Source organism: Crocodylus siamensis, chromosome 7, assembly GCF_052110815.1.
Source record: "Crocodylus siamensis isolate JL-2025a chromosome 7, ASM5211081v1, whole genome shotgun sequence".
Taxonomy (NCBI): domain Eukaryota; kingdom Metazoa; phylum Chordata; order Crocodylia; family Crocodylidae; genus Crocodylus; species Crocodylus siamensis.
The window spans coordinates 21779175-21795539 of NC_143401.1; the positions used below are offsets into that span (position 1 = coordinate 21779175).

Sequence of the window (16365 nt, forward strand, 5' to 3'; positions counted from 1 at the left end):
TGAGGGCAGCAGGACAAGTTTGGCCCAGCTGCTAACTGAAGGGAGGAGGAGGGCACAACCTATGGTACTGCCCCGCTCTGGGCTGGGGCTCTTGCACTATACCAGGTGGCCTGGCCATTAGGACTGTGCAAAGCTTTGAATCATGATTCGGATTTGGAGATGATTGGATCTGGAGCCTTGGATGCAGCCTCTGCCACCAACCACTCCACACTGCTGCCCACTGCCACACATCCCGCCCTGGTTTTCCATGGCTGGTCGCATGTATGGTTCTGCAGACTACTGACAGGTGGTGCATGATTGACCGGGTGTGAGGCCCATCAGCAGCCCATGGAGCCACATGTGTGACCAGCTGTGGAACAGTGGGGCGTGGCAGCAGCACGGTGGGGTGGTGGGTGGTGGCCATCATATGAGAGCCACTCCCTCCCCAGCTGGCCACCGCATGTAAGCACCACCCTCCCCTGCCCCCCATGGCCAGCTGGCCGCCACCACCAGAATAGGCACACTAGTTAAAAAAAGTTGAAAACCCCTGCCATAGACTTACCACCAGTATCCAGCTGCTGGGGCTTCTGCCACCACCCTGTCTGGCTGTATTGACAGTCACATATGTATGCACATGCATGTGGAACAGTGCCAGCTTGCAAGGGGAAACCAACAGTTTCTCCCTTCAAAGGGAAAAAAACATGTTTTTCTTCTTTAAAAGGGAACATTCACATTTTTCTGCATTTTTCTGTGGGAAATGGAAAACCCGGATCCCTGTTAATGAGAAACTACATGCAAATAAGCAGTAACATTCAGAGCCTTTTTACCTTCAAAAAACTTCCAGGTGTCATGGTTTCTCTTGAAAGTGGAATCATCTGATGCTTTTGATGAAACCACTGAAAAGAACAAGTAAAGAAAATATAATGATAATTACAAATTGGTGGGGGGGAGTTGACCCACTGAAGTCAATGGGAGTTTTGCTATTGACTTGAAAGGGGGCCAGAATTTCAGGTCATACTATTCAACAGAATGGTCAGTTCTTAGGACTGGGACACATTAACAGTGGTGTAATTCATACCAGTTCTGAACACAGGCTACCTCATCCTGACTAGCTGTTGCAATAGGCAATCTCATAGGACCTTGCCACTAGATAGTGAAGGAGCCTTTAATAGCCTATTGTATTAAGCCAACTGCTACCCTAGGATAAAAGCAGACACAAGTTGTACTGCTGATCCCTTTCCCTCCCCCAGGGTAACTGCATTGGTTTCTAGTAAAATGTACCAGTGTAGGGCTATATATTATGTATCTACTCTTTCTTTACACTAGCATACAGGCAGATTAGAGGGGTGTAAATGAGTCACGCCCTGACTATCAAAGCTGAAATGTAACAAGTCTTCAACCAAAATTTGATCCAATTTGGCAACAACTAACTGCAGCTCCTGGAAGAGTGGTAGTTATCTCTCCAAACTAAGTCCTATATTACAGTACAGGAACATCCAATGATTAACCAGAGCAAGGTTGCAGTATGCAGCTATCCCATTCTGGTATATAAAATCAGATGGACAGACTTGATTCATTAACAGCAGTTTAGACTGACATGGCACATTTCAAGTATGGATCACAATATGCATGATCAATATTAGCTGAAGTTTCATACTTGCTCTGTGGGGACCATTGTACACACCACGAGATTTGCCATTTACAGTGCCACAACTGTGTTTCTGTTTGCACAAGTGGGATGTCCCGCTGGTTTAAAAGTTTTTTCGGTATGTTAAAGTAAAACTGCTTGGACACAGTTTAGTTTGCATCGCCGCTGATTACATAGTTGTATCTATGGATTTGTAGCATGTAAACATCAAATAACTCAAGGACTTGTAATTACTTTATTTTGCCACCAGGTGGCGCTGCACTATTTCTGTAGTTCAGGCCTTTGGCCAGTAGGTTCAACTGTTATTTGCTGCTGTTATTTTTATTTTTGGGGGGCTCCTGCTCATCCCTCCCTCCCCCTGCTCCCACAGCTGACTGCAGCCAACCAGGGCACAATACAGGGGGCATTTCTATTAGTTACCCTAGCACTTAATACATAAAGAATATAGAATACTTAATACAGAAAGAAAGAAATGGAGAAGCAACCCATATTGCCAATTACTGTTGTTTACTACCCTGTGGTAGTGGTCGTGCCTGTACCACCACCAGCAGTCCTGTATGTGCTCCCCACCATGCCCCTCACCCGCTGCGCCCACCATGGAGTTCCAAGCTGCATAGCACAGCAGCACCACCAGAATGGTAAGTCTGCAACTGTATTTGGAGTGTGGCATCTCTTCTTAACACTTTAATATTTCAGAGGTAACCTTCCTATTTCTTATAATTGACATTGCCACTCCAGAAACAATGAATAGTGGAGGTGGATGCTGCATGCAAGACCTGCCCCCAAGATATGCAGCATCCTGGGTGATACATAGGTAATATCATAAATGTCCCACCAAACTTGTGTGTGATTACCCTACTGCTGGCCTTGAAATTAATACAAGACATGCAGGTGCAGGTAATGATAGCAATGTATGTATTGATAGTGTTGCTCAAAGCTTGTGATGAGACACCTGCACAGATAGGCAGCTCGCAAAAAAGGGGTTGTAGATATGCGGTGGAGTGGGACAACCGAGAGGCATGAGAAGAAATAGAAGCTGACTGGCTCTGTGGATAAATCTCAGGAGCAGAAACTGCATGGTTTGGGCCCATGAGAGCAGCTTGGACTGGTCGGAGAGAATTGTGCTGACCACTTAGAATGATCAGCAATGTCTGGACATGTTCTGAATGACCAGGGAGACATTTTATTATATCATCTCAATGCTGGGGGCCACAAATTGCAAGGCATGTGTTGGGCCATCCTGCTGGACAAGAGCGTGGTCATGGCCATCATGAAACTGGGCACCCCATCCAGCCTCCGCTACATTGTGAACCAGTTCAGCGTGGCTCCCTGCATGACTGGGCTGGTGACTTGTGAGGTATGCCAGCTACTGCAGGATGTCACGGCAAACAACTTTACAGTGGAGTCGCATCATACACGCATTTAACTTACGCGCATTAAACAATATGTGCTCAGCAAAAAAAAAAAAGAAAATTTAAATAGTGCGGGCGATTCCGCCTGCCACCATTCCACTCAATAAGCATATGCCCCGGAGTGAGCTTGAGATGGGAAACGTGGATCTGCTGTTCCCTCAGTTGGTCTCAGTTCCCGCGTGCCTCTCATAGTGTGAGCATCTCGCCATGCTGAGTGTGATTCTAGTGTTTAAAGATATGTATTTTTCATACAACATGGACCCTAAATCCAAGCTAACTACTTCATCTGGTGCTCAACTGAAGAAACAGCGATCCAATGCTGGAGAAAAACTGGCTGTGTTGGACTTATTGAGAGACGATATGTTGGTCTCCAATGTGGTCTGTAAATACGGCCACAATTAACCTAGCATCCGTGCCATCAGGATTCGAGAGAGAGAAATTCGTCAAGCCATGGCATCAAGTGCTTCAATAACTGCTAAGGTGACGAGCCAAGTGCATGATAAGACTTTAGTGAAGACTGAAAAGGCATTAAACTTATGGCTGGAAGACATGAACCGTAAACGTGTGCCTATCGATGGCAACACATTGCGAGAAAAGGCTCTTAGCCTCTATGCGCTGTTCAAACCTCTCGCCGAAAAGGGACAGCTTTCTGATGAGAAGGAATTCAAAGCCAGCCAAGGTTGGCTTAACAGTTTTAGGAACTGCTTCAACCTCAAAAACGTGCATACTGGTGAAGTTGCATCTGCCGATGAAGAGGCAGCAAAAGCCTACCCCTAACAATTAAAGAAAATCATAGAAGAAAAGGGCTATCTTCCGGAACAAGTTTTTAATGCTGACAAGACCGGGCTCTTCTGGAAAAAAAATGCCCAATCGCACTTACATTTTGAATCAGAAAGACAAGCCCCTGGCTTCAAAGCAGCTAAAGACCGTGTGACTATTTTTTTGTGACAAAGCAGCTGGGCATTTAATAAAGCTGGGCTTGCTCTACAGGGCTGCAAATCCCCATGCTATAAAAGGCAAGAACAAAAATCTCCTGCCTGTGTTCTGGCAATCAAATAAAAAGGCTTGGTGACAGCAGCATTATTTCTGGATTGGTTCCACAAGTGTTTCATTCCGGAGGTCAGGCGGTACCTTGAAGAGAAAGGACTTGAATTTAAAGTGTTGCTGATCGTAAACAATGCTTCTGGCCACCCTGAGGCACTCCAGTTTGCACATAATGACATTGAAGTCATCTTTCTCCCCCCCAATACCACCTCCATCCTCCAACCTCTCAACCCAGGTATGATTTGCTGTTTCAAGGCCACGTACACGAGGCTCATGTTCTCACGGATACATAGCGCTATGGATGCTGATCCCAATCTTAATGTGATGGAGTGTTGGAAGTCCTTCAACATTGCCGATTGCATCACTTATATTAAACAAGCAATGGATGCAATCAAGCCTGAAACAGTCAATGCATGTTGGTGAAATGTATGGAAAGAATGTGTGAATGATTTTAAGGGTTTCCTGACCATTGACCAAGAAGTGAAACGCAATGTTCAGGTGGCCAGGCAAGTGGGTCGTGATGGCTTTGTCAACATCCTCAAGGAAGAAATTGAAGAATTAATTGAGTGCCATAGAGAAACATTGACTAATGAAGAGTTAGAGGAGCTGATAAAATCGTCTACAGAAGACGAAGATGGTGATGATGATGAACAGGAAGAGCCAGCAAGTTGGAATCTTCATACATTTGCTGAAGTGTTCCAAGCAGCAAAACACTTGAATGATTTGATTTCTGAATATGATCCCTCTATGGAACAAAGCCTCAAAATCACATGTAGTATTATGGACAATTTGAGACTGTACCAAGAAATGTTTGAGCAGCCCAAGAGACAACAGTGACAGTTGCCAATCACTGTGTTTTTCAAGAAAAAAACAACCAGCAGCAGATGAGCCTATGCAATCAGCTTCTCAAGCTGAACCAGAGCCAACTACTTTGTCTAATATTTGCTCTCCATAAATTTTGACTATACGCGATTTTTGCTTTACGAGCTAACTTTAGAACCTAACCCCTGTATAAGATGCGACTTCACTGTATTTGCCTCAGGGAGTCATAGATGGCTTCAATGTCATGGAGTGCCCTAACTGCGTAGGGGCTTTAGACAGCACTCACATCCCAGTGCAGTTCCCTTTGGGGAGAGGAAGGTCTTTCACAAAAGGAAAGGATTTATCTCCATGTTGCACCACTGGGGCTGGTTCATGAACATTTTTACCGGGTGGGCCAACAGCATGCGTGACACATGTATGTTCAGAAACTCTCTGCTGCCTGGCCTCATGGAGAAAGGATACTATGCACCTGGAGTCCCCGAGACTGTGATCCATGGTGTTGTGATTCCCGCTTATAATAGCAGATGCTGCTGACCCCCTAAAGCCCTGGCTCATGAAGTCTTATGAAGGGAATGTTACGGACCGGCAGGAACTGGTTTTCAACTTGCATCTGAGCAGATGGAGGATGGCTGCTGAATATGTCTTTGGCCAAATGAAAGCATGATGTAGGGTGCTTAACTGCCAGCTTGAGATGGAGCCAGATAATATTATGGCCTTCGTAGTGGCAGCTTGCATGCTGCACAACATCTGTGAGACCTGCAGAGAAGTTTTCAGCAAGTCATGGGCTGACAAAGCACGATGGGCAGTAGCCAGACAGAGGCATGGCTGGGGAGCAGCACAGGGACCAAGGACATATCCACAAGGAAAAGCTGGTTGGGTGGCCCTTGTGTGAAACTGCCTGGCAGCACATATTATGGATATGGATGCTGACAACAACTAGCAGTGGTTGTTCTTGATTACAATAAATTCTTTTATTATGTACAACATAAACATCTGGGTCTGTCTGCAGGGGTGTGCAGGGGAAGGCAGTGAATGTGGGGTGGAAGATGAGCAAGGTTGGGGGAGGTGGACTGGGGTAGGGGGTTGTTGTTTGGAGGCTGGCATTGGTCTGGTGGGGGCTCATTACATACCACCACCTAACTAGCCTGAATCATGTCCTATGAAAGGGTTAATTACATGTCTCGTTGGCCGGATTGGGGGCGGGGGGGGGGGGGGGTGGTTGGGGAGCAAGTGGTATGAGCAGCCTGCAGGAGTCCAGTTTATGAGTGTGTGCAGACTGGGGGGGGAGCGGGAGTGTCAATATGCTGCCCCAATATTCCACTCCTCTGACAACCCACCATTTCAACACTATTGCACAACACCCCTCCAAAAGCTGTATTTCATGCTGAACAAACAGACAAGGTGGCAGGTATTCACAGTGTCATGTGGGCAGGGAAGGGGAGTAGGGGAAGCACCCCCTTTGAGGCATCCCCATGGAAACTTTTCCAAGCCCAGGCAGCTTGGGAATGCAGGGAAATGTAGTCCTAAAAGCCAGAAAACTAACAGCTGTCGGATTTGGCACCACTCACCCCTTCGTCCCCCCCTCACCATAATATTAGTACACCCTTAATTTTTAATAAGAGTTCATGGTACACATCTGCCTTGGCAACACAATGCAAAACATGAAAAACCCACACACCAGTCCACCTCACCACCATCATCAGCCACTATCACCAACCACCCATGCAGGGAGGCACGCACTACTCTCACCCCTGTATATTTCTGATATGATATATACAGTTTAGAAAAATGTCATATATACATTTTCATTACTTTGTAACATGGGGGGAAGGAAAAGGGAGGAGAGGGTATGATTCACATAACTTGGTATTGGGATCACCACAGGGTCTCCTACTGGGAGACTGGACTGAGCCTAGGCAGGTGCAAGTGGCAGGGTTTTGGGGTGACCGTGGCCTGGCATGAAGGGTGGGGCAGCTTAGCATGAGATTCCTGGCAGGGGTGGGGGGAAGAGACCGTGGAGGCAAGTTTAACAGCAAACATGCATCTCCTGCTGTAATTCATTAGGAAACACATTACTGGGTGTATTTGGCTCCTGCTGCTTGAATCTGAGAGGAATTACACACAGGGCTTAATTCATTTGAAAAACTGTGGTGTGAAAACACAAACACAACACACCAAAATAACCCAGGTTAAAATTTTTAAAGCTCATTAAATTAACAAGGATTAAACGTGTTATGTACAACTGCCCTAGGGTTGATGAATTGGGACCTATCTAATTTGCAGTGGCTGCCTCTGGATTTCACAGTCTGGGTGCATCACTGGTTGCCACTTTCATGGCAAAGCGTAGTGCTCCCCCCCACCTCTGACTGGCTGAGGGGCCCCAGAAGTCCTGCCAAAACTTCCAGGGCCCCTTTGCCAATCAGAGGTGTGGGGGTGGGCCGCTGAGCTCTGCTACGGAAATCTCCTCCCCCTCTCCCTCTTACTGCCCCCCCATGCTTCAGGACACCAGGACTTCCCTTTTCCCACCTTGCAGCTTCCTCCCGCCTCCCTCATTCTTGTTGGCCATTTTTCTGCTTTTTTTTAGTCTTTTGTGCTTTTTGGCAGGGATTGGGCTTTTTCATAGGGGCCTACCAAATTCATGGTTTACACAAAAATCATGTAATTGTGAGTTTGGTAGGTACCTATCAATGAATGTTTAATGGAAGAAGACACCAAGCACTGCATACAGTTATAAATAAATCTTTCTCTACTTGACACCACTGTTTTCAGTTAATTTCACTGCCTAAATGTTTTGTCTTTGGGACTAGAATTTTCTAAAGCTGGCCTGGGTCACAAAACAAATTATTCTGACAAAATGTGAGCAAAAATGTTTCAGCAGTTAAAAAAGAAAGGAAAATAGTTAATATCTAATAACTACAGATATGAAAAATTTGGGGGGGTTAACAGACCCGAGTGCTAAAAAGACTGGAGGTAAACAGCTGAAATCTGGCATTGGCAGAATTTTCATGGGAGATTCATGCTTTAGAGATTTCATGGGAATTGACTTGGGTTTTTACCAAGTTAGGAACCATTTCCAAAACATTAATACCAAACTGTTTTAACAACTATGGGTGCCTGTAGCCAGGCTCCAACATGCTGTGATTACCGTACATCAGAGCAGACTTGATTAATCAAGTCTGCTGGAGTGTGCAAGTTAGCATGCTCTGACCAGCCTCCATGCCTTGTATATCAGCATCCCCATGCTTCAAAATGGCAGTGGGAGCACTTTAACTAAAACTCATTTACTAAAGCTCATTTTGAAGTGCAGGAATGCTGATACATGAGACACTGAGGTGCTTTAATTAGGGCAGCTCTCAGAACTGATCTAATTGAAGTGGCCTCCCTTCCCCCTGCTCCCAGAACATGTGCAAAAATGCCCATTCTGAGCTATGGTAAGTGCCACTGTCACTGTAGGAACAGCCAGGTTCCAGCACTGATTCTGTAGTCACCTGAGTCAATGTGAACAGCCAGAAGTCCTTTCTAAATACTTCTGGAATGTGCCATTCCTGGTGAATAAATTGTTCTTGCAAATCCTACAAGAGTTCATGCTGTCCATCAGAATGAACATGGGACTGAGTGCCAGAAGACCCTGAGTTCTTTTCCCAGTTGCCTCTTTCAGTGAATGATTTATATCTTCTGTGCTTGTAAAGTTTTCACACCAGTCATTTGGAGACAGACAAATATCACACCCACTTGACAGAGATACGGGTTGTAGCCATGTTGGTTTACAGGCAAAAGCAATCAGAACTCAGGCAAATGCAATCAGAACTCTTGGTAAAGGTGATATCTTTTATTAGACCAACTAGATAGTTGCAAAAAATGTCTTTATTTGCAAGCTTTCAGGCACATGCACCCTTCTTCAGGCATAGGAGAGTGCAAAGATTGTAAAATTTCTCCCAAATGGAAATGAAAATATGTATTTTTCAGGAGAGCTGAAAGGTGGTGTAAGAGCTCCTCTTTGGAAAAGTTCATTTTATGCAAATTTGGCTCAGATAAAAGTTGGAGCAGTCTGTTTACCTCACAGTTGTCTGATGGTAAGCAGGATGTTGAATTATGCTTCTTTCTTGTTGTTATGTTCCATATTTCACAGGAAGATGGGTGACGGAAGGCTCTCCTCAGCAAGCAATTTCTCTCATCTTGAGGCTGCTCTTTGAGCATGTAGATTTGGCTCGAAACAAAGGCTGGAACAGGGATGTCAGATTTCAGGTTTCAAGGTGTTGAATTTTGTTTCCTTCTTTTACAATCTTTGCATTCTCCTATGCCTGAGGAAGGATGTGTGCGCCCAAAAGCATGCAAAAAAGACATTTTCTTGCAACTATCTCGTTGGTCTAATAAAAGATACCACCTCTGCCAAAAGTTCTGATTCCACTTGTCAGAGGGTACTTCCAGCAGTTAAAATATTGTGACTTGCCTGAGGTTACAAAGGAAGTATGTAAGAGAGCTTGGATCTAACTATTTTCCATTAGACCTCAGTCCCTTTAATTCAGACCTAGATGTTATGTCTATTTAGAACCTCGGCTACTATAACCAGTAGGGCTGTGCGAAGTTTCGGGTGCTGATTCAGTTTGGAGATTTGGCCCAATTTGGCAGCTGAATCTCCAAATCTGAATCGAATCAGGAGACCAATGAAAAGATCCAACTCAATATGAAGGTCTCTGAATCAATCTGAAAAAGATTCAGAGAGCTTTGGAGATTCAGGCAGTCCCCACTCATTGCTTCAGGGAGCTGGGGCAGGCGGGGCAGCCATGGGGCGGGGGCTGGGAGAGTGGGCGGGGGTGAGGGGCTCTTCACAAAGCCTTCCCCTACACAGCATGGGGCAGCATGGGGCAGTGGGGTTCACCCTTCCACCAGGAAGCAGCTGGTGAGTGGGTTTGGTTTTTTTGGGTTTTTTAAAGAGCAAGGAGCTGGGGCTGGGACAGTGGTTTGGGATGGGGGTTCATGACAGAGCCCCCCCACCACAGCATGGGGCAGTCGAGATTGGCCCCCTGTCTGGCAGCAGCCAGTGATACCGGGGCTTTTTTTTTAAAGAGCTGGGAGCTGGGGCTGGGCAGGGCAGCCATTGATGGGGATGGGAGAGTGGGTGGGGGATGGACTCTGGCCAATTCAGAGATTTGGCCAATCCAGCAGTGGCTGAATCTCTGAAGCAGATTTGGCCAAATTGATTCTGGACAGTGATTCGAATTACTGAATCAAATCACTGTCCCCTGAACTGGCCGAATTTGAATCCGAAGTGAATACTAACTGCTTTGCACAGGCCTAATAAACAGCCCTAGTAGCATGGACATCCATTTATACCAGGTGTGGGTCTGATCTGTTGTCTGTAAAATGGTGCAACTCATGCTTGCTCATATTTTCTAAGCATTTTGAGATCTATGGATTTAAAAAAGGTTGATCAAGAGCTATAAATGGCTACCAGGTCAACTTCACAAGTCAGAAGAATGAATGATTTGGCTGAAGATAGTAGCTGTTTTTTTCCTAAGCGGAGCAAGAGAAGGCACTGGCAATTCTTTGCATGAAATTATGTTCTTCATTTTACAGAGAAGTAAACCCTACACCTGAAGCTTGAAGTGATTTTGCCCATAGCTGTGTAGTGTGAAAGCAGATATTGCCTTTCCTCACCATTAAAATGGTTATGGTAGCTGTGCCATCAAAGTAAAATTGCAGCCTGTCTTGTTGAACCGGGTAGTCTCCTTTAAACTTGCCTGCCATGACTGAGATAGAACAGGAAGGAACCAAAGATGGACACAGTCCTGCTATAGAAAGTTGATGTCAAGTCTGCAATTTAGAAGGCTGGCTCCCCTTCATAGGGCTCCACGACCCCCATACCCCGTTCTTACCACACTAAGTGTTTCCATATTAATCTCATTAGGTCCCACTGCGTGAGTCTCAGTCTCTTGGTTGTCTTGATTGACCTCTAGGCAGCCGGTTTCTTGTTCTCAGTCACTTGCCCCATTCTTCCCCATATGGGTCCCAACTAGACTGTCATACAGCTTGTCTCTACCCTTATTCTTTAGGGTGGAATTGTATTGGACAATGCCCCAAACTCATGTTCGTGCTCAGTCTCTTCTTTTCCCTCCTTCAGGTCTCCGGAATGGAGTCCCGCCCCCACTGGATTGGACTCACCAGTTTGGATGCTCCAATGACCTAGTCTTCCTGGCTCCGTGGGTAAGTACTTCTTCAGAATACACTCCTGAGTCCCTTTGGTCAGTCACACGCCGCTACCATTGCTCCGTGCTCCCAAGTGCCTTCCTCCATGCCATTCCCTTCACCTGAGGAGAGCTGACTGCTCAGTCACCTCTCTTTTAAATTCTTGCACTGATCAGCTGTGTGCCTGGCTGCAGTGTCCCATTCACTGCTTTGCAAGCTCTCACAGCTGATTGCTTTAATTACCATCCAGGAACTTGAGCACAGTTTTTCTACCATCTGGGCTCACCGCCATAGTAAGTTTAGCTTTCTCCTTTGTTCTTTTGGTGCTTCATGATAGAGTAGGCTTACTGCTCTGTCACACACCTCCTGCCCTAGTGAAAATTCATCTTATGGAGTCATAACTTCATCTTTACCATCACCGTCATTGGCCTTCTCCATGTTTGTCATCTCCAATTGTCTGTCAGTTTGCAGCCTTGACAGGAAGTCAGCTGCAATGTTTAGTCATCTGGATTGATGGTCTATAGAGAAACAAAAGGGTTTAAACTTGGGTCAAAGCCCATTGCACAGGTCTGGAATTCTCTGTTTTAGATGTTGGTAGCCAGTGAAGTGGTACATAGTCCATGATCAAAGTAAATCTTCTCCCATATAAATAGTAATGAAACAACTCAATTCCCTATTTTATAGCTAAGCATTCTCTCTCTACTGTTAAATACTGAGTCTCAGCCCTTGATAACTTCCTGCTCACAAATGCGACCGGCCACTCTTCCCCTTCTACTCACTGGGTTAAAACAGCCCCTAAGGCAATGGCCAAGGCGTCTACGTGTGATCAAAATGTTTGTTTAAAATCAGGGGTATACAAAACAGGAGCATGGCATAATGCTGACTTAATTTTCATGAGTGCTGTCTGGGTTTCTGGCATTCATTCCACCTGTCTTCCTTTTCTATCTCGCAACAGGCCTGTCAATGGACCCATGAATTCTGAGAACCACGGTATAAATTTCCAATAATAATTTTCTAATACCAGAAAGCCCTGTAGCTGTTTCTTCGTCTGTGGTTGTCGATAAGACTAAAAGGACTCTACTTTATCGGCAAGTGAAGAGATTTTGCCGCATCCCACCTTAAAGCTCAGATATTTGGTCTCAGTCTGCCCTAGGGCACATTTTTCAGATTGGCTGTTAGCGCATTTTGTCTTAGTTCTTCCAATATCTGTTTCACATGGTGGATATATTGTTCCCATGTCCCTGAAAAAAATACTGTATCATCAATATACACTGCAGCGTATTCTTGGTGAGCTAGCAGTATCTTGTTCGTTAGCCATTGGAACGAGGCAGCCGCCCCATGTAGACCAAAAGGCATGCGTGTGAACTGGTATAGGCCCCAGGAAGTTCTGAATGCCATTTTTACTTTGTCTTTTGGGGCCATGGGAATTTGCTAGTAGCCCTTTGTTAAATCTAGAGTTGAGGCAAACTTGGCTTTCCCTATTCTTTCTAACAGTACTTTGATGTTTGGCATTGGGAATGTATCGAACAAGGAGATCATGTTCACTTCCCTAAAATCGACACAATGTTGAATGGCCCCATCTGGTTTTGGCACTATAACAAAGGGGCCTCTCCATGGGCTCTGTGATTCCTCTATAATGCACCAGGCTACCATTTGTTCTGATTCCTTTTGCACAGGGACATATAAGGCCTGTGGTAGCCTCCTCCAATGTTCTCTCACCACTTGACCTGGACTAGTTCTAATCTGGTAGCAAATTCCTTTGGCACCTCAGTAAATATGTCTTTAAATTCTCTCACCAGTTGTTCCAGTTGTTTCCGCCCTCCTTTGGGTACTTGCATCCCAATAACAGGGATGGAGTTATCCCCTGCATGGGAGTCCTTGCTCTCTGGAACCCATTCCTCTTCTACAGCCCTGGGGTACATCATATAATTTTTGTGCTCCTCCCATTTTTTTAACAGATTTAAATAATAGATCTGTTTAGTCTTCCACTGCTCAGGCTGGACTACCTCATAATTTGTGGGACCTAATTTCCTATGTATCCTAAAAGGCCTCAACCATTTGCATACTAGTTTACTGGTATTATCTGGTAACATAACCAGGGCTAAGTCACCTCCTGTAATTCTCTACTTTAAGCGCCCTGATCATACCTTTGTTTCTGACCGGATTGACTTCTCTCTAAATTGCCTTGGGCTGTCTGTCTCACCCGCTCTAGTCACTCTCATAGCTCTATAATTTGATGAAGACCCCTATCACTTTCCAGCCCTCACATACAATGTCAAGCATTCTCCGATACTTATGCCCATAAATCAATTAAAACGGGGAATGGCCAAAGGACAATTGCGGTACTTCCCAAATCACAAATATAAGCGGGGGAAATACAGTTCCCACCTCTTAGTGTTCCCTTGAATACTTTTCCTAATCATGGCTTTCAACATCCAATTAAATCTCTTAACCAGACCATTGGTCTGTGGGTGGTATACTGATGTCCTCAGGTGGTGTAGAATGACCTTGTCTTCCTGGGTCCATAGGTAAGTACTTCTTCAGAATACACTCCTGAGTCCCTTTGGTCAGTCACGTGCCACTACCACTCTGTTCCACGTGCCTTCCTCCATGCTATTCCCATCACCTGAGGAGAGCCGACTGCTCAATCAGTTCTTTTAAATTCCTGCGCTGATCAGCTGTGTGCCCAGCTGCAGCATCCCATTATCTGCTTTGCTGGCTCTCACAGCTGATTGCTTTAATTACCATCCAGGAACTTGAGCGCGGCTCTTCTCCAGTCCAGGCTAGCTGCTATGGTAAGTTTCACTTTTTCCTTTGTTCTTTTGGTGTTTTGTGACAGGGTAGGCTTACTGCTCTGCCACGGTGGCATAAAGAAAAAGCAAACAGACCTCACCTTTTGTCATGCCACAAATACCCAAATCTGTGGCTGCAACAGAAGGTAGTGATATTTTTTTTGTGCTGCTTTATTATAGTGATTTGCTTTATGGCAAGTTAGCTGGGGCAGCTCAGGGCTTTCTGCATTCTCTAGCCACCCCAGAGGTGATGGGGGCTTGAGGGGCCCAATCCTGTGCACCCTTCAGAATTCCTGTGTAGGATCAGTCTGCTGCAATCTCCAAGGCATATCTGCATAAGTAGGGAGAGTCAGGATTTCCCTGCTTACCCAAACACGATCTCCAGGACATACCTCAGTAAGCTGGGAAAGCTGAGCAGATGTTCCTAGGGTTTGAGAGGCATGATCCTATATGGGAATTCCCAGAATACACAGGACCAGGACCCCCATGCCTATTGTCCTGCACCATCAACAGATGGGATGATGGACAACACATGTTTTGCCCAGTGAAGTGGTTCAGCTGTGCTAGGACATATCCAAGCACAGCTTATCTGCTTCACTTGGCCGTGTCTATTTCTAGTAATGGTCAATCCACAGCATAGCCGAGGATCATTGCTTTAAGCTCCACACCATTTTCCATAAGCTGGTTGGTGACCCTTCCATAGTTTTTGAAGAGTCCATTGTAGAGATGATTTCACTTAAATTCTCAGCATATTTTTTTCTTTTCTGGAAGTCATTAACACAACTGCAACCCAGGTAGTGGAACACGTATCAGCTAGTCCTCCAGGCCTCCAAAAAAAGCTCTCTAATGAATGGCTCCAAGGGCTACATCCTATTTCACTTTATCCACTTACCTGACAGGCAGGTACACAGCCACATAACTGAAGTTTTTGGCCCTTAACACTGTGATTGGGCCCTGACATTGTGATTCAAGCCTGTGCTACACAAGCCAGCAAATGTCTGTTGAACACGCTTAGTAAAACCCTGTGTTCTTGCCAGGCAGGTTTGCTGTGCCACAGTATTTCTTAGTATTACTGCACATAAGGTTGAATAAATCCTGAAATGTTAGTCAGGCAAGCACTGTCACAAGCGGGTTAGAATTAGGTGGATTCTCCCATGTTTCTGTCTGACGACCTTGGCACACATTACATTTAAGGTGCAATTAACATGTTAATTGGACCATGAATAGTAACAGGTCTATACCTGCAGCTGATTTACGGCATCATAAAGTGGCAAACCAGCTACAAAGATATTCCTTGTGCTCATGGAATGGTGCCATAATTTGAACATATAGTACATCTGTGCTGATGCTGCTTGTCAGGGACAGGGGTTGGCATCCAGACCAGGAAAATCAGCTGCCAAGGGAATGGGTTGCAAAGCGTAGGCAGGGGTGGGGAGTAGACATGCTCTCCCTACCAAAAATTAGCAAAACCTGAACCCAGCAGTCTTTCCTGCTTTGCTCCACAGCTTCCACAAGGCAAAGCACTTAAGCACTGATACCTCAGTACTGGAGAGAAGTTCCCTGTTTCCAGGGTTCCTGTCCACCAGGACCTTTAAAAACTATGTACAGCCCAGGTGCACATGTGGTTTTCTCACAGCCATGGTGTACAGGGACCCTAAGATCATGGAAACTATCCCTGATCCTGGGATCCCAGTCTACTGAAACCATTGAAAACTGTGTGTGCAGATGGACTGTAGATATCTCCAAGAGATAGGCATCCTGGTACTTGGGGGCTATCTGATCCCAGTATCCTTCTGCAATGGGACCTTTCAAAATGGCATGTGCAACCTACCTGCACACCCAGTTTTCCTACAGGTAGCAACTCTTCTCTCCCAGGGGTCCCTGTGTAGATCCTTTAAAAATGCATAAACAGCTGGGTTTTAGATATCCCCAGCATGCAGGTATGGCATGACAGAAGGTGCAATTATTGGGATTGGGGTTTACATTTCATTGTACCATTAAGTGAACACCTGCAAGCCCCCTAATAGTTTAGGAAGCAGGAGATCCCGTTTTTAGTCATCCCTGACTCATCCAGAAGGGGCTCGCTCTTGCATATTCCACTTCCTAGTGAAATATTTTAACTACCAAACCTTAGATTAATATCACCCAGTCCTTTTTCCACCTGCTCTGGGCAGCCAAAAGAGGGAGATATATGGAGAAGGTTGAAGGTGTGTGGCCTCAGGGAGATAAATGCTCTTTTGGATAGGAGGAGTCCCTGGATTCTAATCTGAGCTCTTGCATGCAGTGGTACAGAAAATTTCTTAGTACTGTTACTCCATTTATCTAATGGCAATTAAATGTAAGGTACAGTGGTTCATGCTGGAGAGGGATCTGGGTAATGCCTACCCCATGGTAGGGAGGTCAGAGCACCATTTTTTCCCAAAAAAATAAAGTCAGTAACTATAAATGAAGTCGTTAAACAGCTATTGTCCTTGTAAGATCC

General features: G+C 45.4%; 1 protein-coding gene across 3 annotated transcripts in view; it reads right to left on the bottom strand.

The window, feature by feature from the left end:
- Positions 1-16365, bottom strand: part of VSTM4 (V-set and transmembrane domain containing 4) — a 129182-nt gene that overhangs the window by 81766 nt on the left and 31051 nt on the right. For 2 of the 3 annotated variants that reach the window (XM_090058091.1, XM_090058089.1), the window contains exon 3: positions 807-875. The exons of the other annotated variant lie outside the window; for it this stretch is intronic. In XM_090058091.1, the coding sequence (XP_089914217.1) occupies positions 807-875 (69 nt within the window). The remainder of the gene's footprint in view (positions 1-806; positions 876-16365) is intronic. 3 annotated transcript variants of the gene reach the window in all.